Here is a 7,818-nt window from a genome sequence, read left to right as displayed (position 1 = left end):
TGAGTATGTGAATGTAAAGACTGTGTGTGTAAGTGTGAATGTCATTGTGTGTACAGTAAGGCAATGTATATGTGTGTGTGTGTGTGAATATCACGTGTATGTATAAGAAGGGAATGTGTGAGTGTGTGTAAGGAAGTGTGTGAGTGTGCATAATACAAGGAGTAAGTGAGAGTGTGACTGTCTGTAAGACAGGGTGTAAGTTAGTATGTGTAAATGAGTGTGTGCGGGGTGTATGTGAGTGTGTGTAATGCAGTGTCTGAGTGTGGGTAAGACAGGGTGTAAAGGAGTGTATGTAAGGGTGTGTGTGCATAAGACAAGTTGTAAGTAAGTATGTGTAAGGCACTGTGTAAGGGAATGAGAATTGATACAAGTGACATAAAATCTGTTGATGGGAATATGCAGACTTATTTTCAGTGAGGGTATGTATTTCATACCTCTGTTATTATCATTGTTCAGATTTAAACCATTATCCAGATAGTCAGGTTCTATAACCTCTTTACACTCATGCTTCAAATATTTCTTATTTTCTAAAAATTTGTAATGATAAAGAAGGAAAATACGGAATTTCTAAGTGAGGTTTAAGGAATAAGAGCTTTACGGATAATTATGGATTAACTGTTTGACGATGCTCACCCACACGTTTAAAATCATCCTCCGCATCTCAGCAGCCTATCCAGCTTAGTTGCTTTGGTTTGAGTGACATTAATATTTGCCTCGATGGAAAGTGACCGATCGGACAGATCAGGCATGCGTCCCTGTGAGTTTAAATTGAAGTCACCTGATACGTGACAAAAAAACCCGATCTGCTCCGGTTAAACCAGGTTCATCGACGCGGCTCACAGCCCCGTGACAGAGTCCATGCTGCTGCAGCTCTAGTATCTTCACTTCTGCGCGCAACTAACTGAGTCCAGTTCGGCACCAGTCAACAGGGATCGCCTGGCGATATCCACGGAAGAAAAGCACCGCACGGCTCACGAGCGAATTGCACTGCAAGCTGACAGACAACTTAGGCGATATACAATAAGTTGTTACATAAATCACTCGGCTTTGCGCTCCCACCGATTCGTCCTACTTTTTATTACTGATGGCCGAGGCAGCCGATTATACCGAGTACAGCTCGGCTCAATCTGCCCACTGTTCCAGGGACACGTCCGAAGCGCCGGTGGCACCCCTTGGCCTGGAAGATGTGACCGAGGAAGAGGACGTTTTCCTGCTGGAGAGTCAGCCACCTAGAATCCGCGGCGGGACACCGAGCAGTCCGGGTAGTGGATCCGTGGATGTTGAGAGGGACAGGCAGCTGGAAAGCGACTTTCTGCACCTGACCATAAGGAAGCAGGTGTCGTACAGGTAAGGTGTGACGCCAGTGCAAAGACGCTGCAATCTCGTCCGAACCACTTTTCGGTATTAATAGGTAATAGCTGATGGGGACCGATCCAGTTCGAAAATTCGTGCCGGTTTGCGGAAAAATCCCGCATGCGTAAGATCCCTTAAAAACTAACCAAAGGCTGATCCCCATTTACACTGGGTTTTGTCTCTGCCATGTGTTTCCACGAGCCTTATTTCAACTATCCCAGTGCGATATAGCAGGGTTTCCTTTCCTTCTCTTACCCCTGGAAATATATCGTAGGAATTACAATGCTATTTTAACGTGCATATAGAAGTTATCGTGGCATATTAATCAAGAATGTATTTTAAAAATGCACTGTTGAACCATACAGACTGAGCCACACCGGAATATTGTATGGAATTGTATTCGTATGCATGAACAAAAATCTCATCTAATTACATGGCATTTTCAGTTGATGAAGTCATTCGTCTCTCGAGCAGTATGAAAGTAGTAACTTTGTAAAATTGGTAACACAAAACAACCTATGAAGGAGCTATTTATATCCCCCCAAAAAAACTGGTTTTCCAGATCAGCCCAGTTAATAGTGAGTGTTAACTGAGGTTAAATGACTAGGTGCCCCCAGCCCTCACCACGGGACCTTTTCTCATCTTCCTCTGTGTATAAAGTGTGCAACAATGAGATGAGGTTATCACTCAGTGTTCCTGGCAAATGTTCCTTTTTATGACGCTGTGTAGAAATGGCTCTGAAAACACGCACTGCCCTCGTGGGGTGCCTGGTGCCCTGTGCTTCCTTTGGTTTTATTTGCACCCCTGCAGTAAGAACATGAATCTCTTCTCGGTATCCCAGGACCTACGTAAAAACTAACAATGTCTGGTGTTCATAGCTGTGAAGTTCGCTTCATGCTCTGTTAAGCCCACATTTTCTAAAATTTACACTGTTTTCTGGGGTAATACAGACATTATAAGACCTATGAATATACAGTATGTGTACAGGTGTAAGTGTGAGCCTGTTTGGTTTTCAGATGAAAGGTGCTGTGAAAGGGCGTGATGCTGGAGCATGTCTGAGGCGCACTGGGCATGCTCAGACGGGCTGTCTGAGGCGCACTGGGCATGCTCAGACGGGCTGTCTGAGGCGCACTGGGCATGCTCAGACGGGCTGTCTGAGGCGCACTGGGCATGCTGAGATGGGCTCTGCCATGGCTGCATGACTCCTTCACCACCAAGTCTCCCACAGTATTGTCTCTCTGTCCGGCTTTTGTTTTTAAAACGTGCAGTTTCAGACTAAGCAGTACTCTTCCTTTCATTTGCCCGTTTGCCCAATATGGGGGGAACATGTTATATCTTCAGTGAAAGCTTTGAAATTTTACCCTTCAATAGATGCTTTTGCCTTCTGTTCTATTTCGGAAACATTTAAGTTGGAATATATGCATGAAATGAAGGCTTCTACAAAAGTGTATGAATCCGAACAGATATCTGAGTGATAACGGGGGCAATTATACATCAAAGGCGTCTTCTTACATATAAAACAGACCTGTCCTGATCAAAAGTGCTTTAAAACAGAAATAAATCCATTTAGGTGGATCACCTCTGCCAGTCAAAATGTAAATTGCACATCTGGGGAGATTTAAGAGCTCTCTTTTGTGATTCCCACAGATAGAGAAAAAAGCAATTTTTGACAAAGATGTTCCTGGATTTGTAAAGATTCTTTTGTATTTGCATAGTAACAGGTGAATGATGGGGTGTGAGGGCTGAATCCCCCCCCCCCACTCAAACACCACTGAGGGACAGACCAGTTAGCACTTAGCAGTTAGCCACATGAAGTTCCATGACTCATGGTGCAGGCACTAGGAGGCTGGAAATGGAGGGCTTATGTAACCGGAGGAGAAGAGGCATCTGCCTCGGCCATCCATGCACCAGGAGAATTTGTGTCTGTCAGAAGTTTTCTATCAGGGGATTAAATTGAAATTCAGAGCAGGCAGTGTGAGAATAAAAGACACTCATCAATGAAACGTTCTGTCTTAAGCCTGGCACTTGGATAAATTGCATTAATTTTCGGTTTCTGCCAACTTTCTGAGATGTTTGTATGAACTAAAGTGCTTTATTATTCAGACACAATAATAAATTGGTGCTTTGGGTAATAAGATCAGTCTGAAATGCTGATTTGTCACTGGGTTGGGAGATTATTCAATTCTGTGATGCTGATTGGTCGGTTGTTTAGGCGATCTGACCCCTCAGAGATTCCGATTGGCTCTCATGTCAATGTCTGTCTCGTTATCAGCCTCATTGCTGAATCCACCTGGTCGGTCATTGTGGCTTCTTCCTCGCCAACACTCATTTTGTTCCTGCATCTCTTCTATCTAATCTTATTTCAAAGAGGCCCATGTTTTATGCTGTTCAGGTTATTGATTTTGCTGTGTGGGCTGCATCCTTCAAAAGGCTAAACTGCAGCTACAACATGGTGCTGACCAGGCCTGCAGACCCATAAAGCAGGATCATAACCCTGTAATGTGGTGTGTGGCTGCTATGTACTGGAAAAAGACAGGAGTTGGTGGTGGGGGTTATGTTGCTGGCTGTCCCTGTTTGAGGTGGAGGTGGAGGGGGAGGGAAAGTTGAACAGCCTATTACTAATGATTTCAAAATAAAGCAGGAGTATCTAAGTCTACAGGTTGAGTTAAAAAATAACATTAGACTCACTAAGAGGAATGTGGAAAGGAAGATTGCTCTAAAAGCTGAAATTGCTCATTTGTAGGATAGTAAGGGACTTACAATTAAAAATGAAACTGATATAGTAAATGGGTTTAATGATTATTTTACATGGGTGTTCACAGTAGAGATATGTATAACTGAGGCTGAGGTGGTACAAAGTCTAGCTAAGCTCAAAATAAATAAATCGCTGGGCCCTGATGGCATCTTACCTATGGTTTTAAAAGAGATGAGGGATATTATTAGCCAGCCTTTAACTTTACTATTCCAGAAATCGTTATCTGCTGGTGTGGTACCTTCTGAAATGGAAGTGTGCTAATATAATGCCCATATTCAAAAATGGGGATAGAAGTAATCCAATAACTATAGGCCAATTGGTTTAACTAGTGTTACTGGAAAAATAATGGAAGCAATAATCCAAGTGAAAATTGTAGATTACCTGGATTCAAATAACATTCTGAGGGATAATCAACATGGATTTAGGAGAGGTAGATCCTATTGAACTAATTTACTTAAGTTCTTTGAGGAAGCTACAAGAGAAATTGATCACAAAAAGGCCTACGATGTGATCTACTTAGATTTCCAGAAGGCCTTTGATGTCCCCCACAAACGACTCTTGCTTAAGCTCAAAACTGCAGGGATTTTAGGAACTGTAGCAGCTTGGATCGAAAACTGGTTAACAGACAGGAAGCAGCAAGTAGTTATTAGAGGCACAATGTCACAGTGGGCCTGCGTTCATAGTGGGGTACTGCAGGGTTCAATTTTAGGACCACTATTGTTCCTAATTTACGTTAATGATATTGACAGCAATACATACAGTAAACTGGTTAAATTTGCAGACGACACTAAGGTGGGTGGTGTAGCAGATACTGATCTAGCAGCAGAGAGGCTACAACGGGATCTGGATTTAATTAGCGTCTGGGCTGATACCTGGTAAATGAAATTTAACATAGATAAATGTAAGGTAATCCATGCAGGGAGCAGAAATATAAAGTACAGATATTTTATGGGTTCCACTGAAATAAAGGTAGCTGACTACGAGAAAGATCTCGGTGTGTATGTTGATGCTTTCATGTCCCACTCTCCCCAGTGTGGGGAAGCAATAAAAAAGGCCAATAGGATGTTGGGTTACATCTCTAGGTGTGTGGAGTTTAAGTCAAGGGAGGTGATGCTACGATTATATAATTCCTTGGTAAGACCCCACCTAGAATATTGTGTACAGGTTTGGTCACCATACCTTAAGAAGGACGTTGCTGCCTTGGAAAGGGTGCAACACAGGGCGACGAGAATGATTCCTGGTCTTAGAGGAATGTCTTATGAGGAGAGGTTATCTGATCTGAATCTATTTAGCCTTGAGCAAAGGAGACTAAGGGGGGACATGATCCAGGTGTATAAGATTCTAACAGGTCAGGATGCTGTTCAGCCAAATAGTTACTTCAATATTAGTTCAAATAACTCATGGCCATAGGTGGAAATCAGAGGGAGAACATTTTAAAATGAATTTGAGGAAGCACTTCTTTACACATTGTGTATTTGGAGCATGGAATAGTCTTCCTGCTAGTGTAGCGCAAGCTAAAACCCTGGCTTCCTTTAAATCAGAGCTAGATAAGGTTTTAACAACTCTGAGCTATTAGTTAAGTTCTCCCCAAACAAGCTTGATGGTTTGGTTCATAAATTTCTTATATTCTTATGTACAAGGTGTTCTAACTAAAGCACACATTATGCATATTGTTAATCTCCACCCAAATACCTACACTGACATTTATGTGGCAAGCAAAAATATGCTTTTCCATATTTTACGTAAATATTACAGTCATTAAACACATGGCACACTCATATTATATAATTGTTTTTAAATGAGTACATCAGTTTAATGGCAGTACAATTTAATTGTGCATATTAATGCTACAAGTCATGTACAAAACACATATATGACGAAACAGAGCAAAATGTCCTAAAGTATGAGAAATAAATGATACATACACCGTTTATGTAACTTGTATATAAATGTTAACATGCACTGCATGTCATATATCAAAGCATACATACATACATACATACAGCACTGTGGCATCACACCTCCAAGGGTGCTGGTTCACTTCCTACCCCCTGCTCTTTGTGTTTCTCTGTGTCTGGCATTGTGTATAACTACATGTGTTACCGTGTGTATATCTGTGTGGGTCTCTGTGCGCAACTCTGTGCGTATCTGTGTCTGTATGTATCTCCAAGTCTGTCTCTGTGTATAACTGTATGTATCTGTGTGTGTCTGTGTGTGTGTGTTTCTATAAGCGTATGTTCCTGAGTGTATCTCTGTCTGCCTCTTAGTGTGTGTAACTGTGTTTATCTCTATGTGTATCTCCATGTGTATCTGTGTGCAACTCTTTGAGTATGTTGTAGTGTTTATGTGAGTGTCTACCTCTGTGTGTAACTGTGCATTTTTGTGTATCTTAGTATGTGTTTCTGTGTTTGTCTTTGTGTGAATCTTGTTATGTCCCTGTGTGTGTCTGTGTTCATCTCTGTGCCCATAATGTGTGTGTTTTACAGCTGCATTCCTCCCAGGATGTTCTTTCACCTCATAGGAGAGGCTCTAGACTCACTGTCACCCTATGCTGGATAAGTGGATATGTGGATATAGATGGATGGATGGATATACACACTCTTTCCATCATGCTGTGAACTATAATTTAGTGTATCATTTTATTTCTTCTGATTATTCCCAGGACATATTCACATCAATACTGAAATGTAAAATAAAAAAAAAATGTAAACGGTTCCACCATGCAAAATAGCACTTTAAACCTATAGTCTAACTGTCCGATGAAATTCGCAAATTTAAATGGACTGCTTTTATTTTGAAGATCCCATCTCGTCATACTGGGATTACGCTGAGCAGTACCGGTTACTGCCCTTTGTCCCCTTCGCTTCTCAGCGCTAAGGAGATAGTTAGCAGCTAATCATTATAACTGGGCTAAAATGCAGTTTTTGCTTTTATTATTTACTCGGCACCTGACAGTGAACATGTGGATTATGTGCGTAGTGGACCATGCCCCTTAAAGACAGCAGGAAACTTCCTGCTCAGTTAGATAAATGTACCTCTGTAGCTGTCCACTTTTGAAAATGTTAATGTGAAACCCCCACAAACAAGTGCTATCACAAAAACAGGGGGCAATCCTACAAAGTCATACTCATTGGACTTTAAGTGTTGGTTTATAGTTCTTCTCTCCTTTGTTTATTAATATTATTCAAATTACCTTTTAAACAGTTTGCAATAACTGCTCCAAAATGTGTTCTTTACAAAAGACAAAAAGGCTGTGTTTTTGGTTTTTAAAATTTTGTGGAATTTATTTGCGTTTACTTAGGAAATTAAGAATAAAGTCAGGAGGAAAAGGGATCTGTTCCACAAATGGAACATAACCACCTTGTGTGGTTATAGTTGTAGTTTCCTAGATTTAGTTTTGCTGGAAACAGGTACGGTATGAAGTCCTTTTGCACTTGCAACAATGTGCTTTTAAAAAAATCCCATTCCTCTTCAACCATTTTGCTATTTAACTCCACCCAGTTTACAATTTCTAGTTTCAGTCTCATACCATTAACGTTAGCCTTGTATACTTTTGTTTTGGACTTTGCTCTTCGGACACTAAAATGAAACTCAAATTTAGCCATGTTATGATCACTACCGTTCAGTGGTTCTACAACCTCTAATTTTCCAATCCTATCCTGGTTATTGGAGAAAACAAGATGAAGAAGGGCTTCTCTCCTGCTAGGGGC

General features: G+C 41.2%; 1 protein-coding gene across 1 annotated transcript in view; it reads left to right on the top strand.

The window, feature by feature from the left end:
• The first annotated feature begins 842 nt into the window (after window positions 1-842).
• LOC125706396 (diacylglycerol kinase zeta-like) overlaps window positions 843-7,818 on the top strand; it is a 140,694-nt gene continuing 133,718 nt past the window's right edge. The window contains exon 1 of the mRNA XM_048973077.1: window positions 843-1,347. Within this exon, the coding sequence (XP_048829034.1) occupies window positions 1,085-1,347 (263 nt within the window). The 5' untranslated portion in view covers window positions 843-1,084. The remainder of the gene's footprint in view (window positions 1,348-7,818) is intronic.

Source organism: Brienomyrus brachyistius, chromosome 13, assembly GCF_023856365.1.
Source record: "Brienomyrus brachyistius isolate T26 chromosome 13, BBRACH_0.4, whole genome shotgun sequence".
NCBI classification, from domain to species: domain Eukaryota; kingdom Metazoa; phylum Chordata; class Actinopteri; order Osteoglossiformes; family Mormyridae; genus Brienomyrus; species Brienomyrus brachyistius.
Note: the sequence above shows the minus strand (reverse complement) of the source record. Positions and strands in the feature narration are given on the sequence as shown.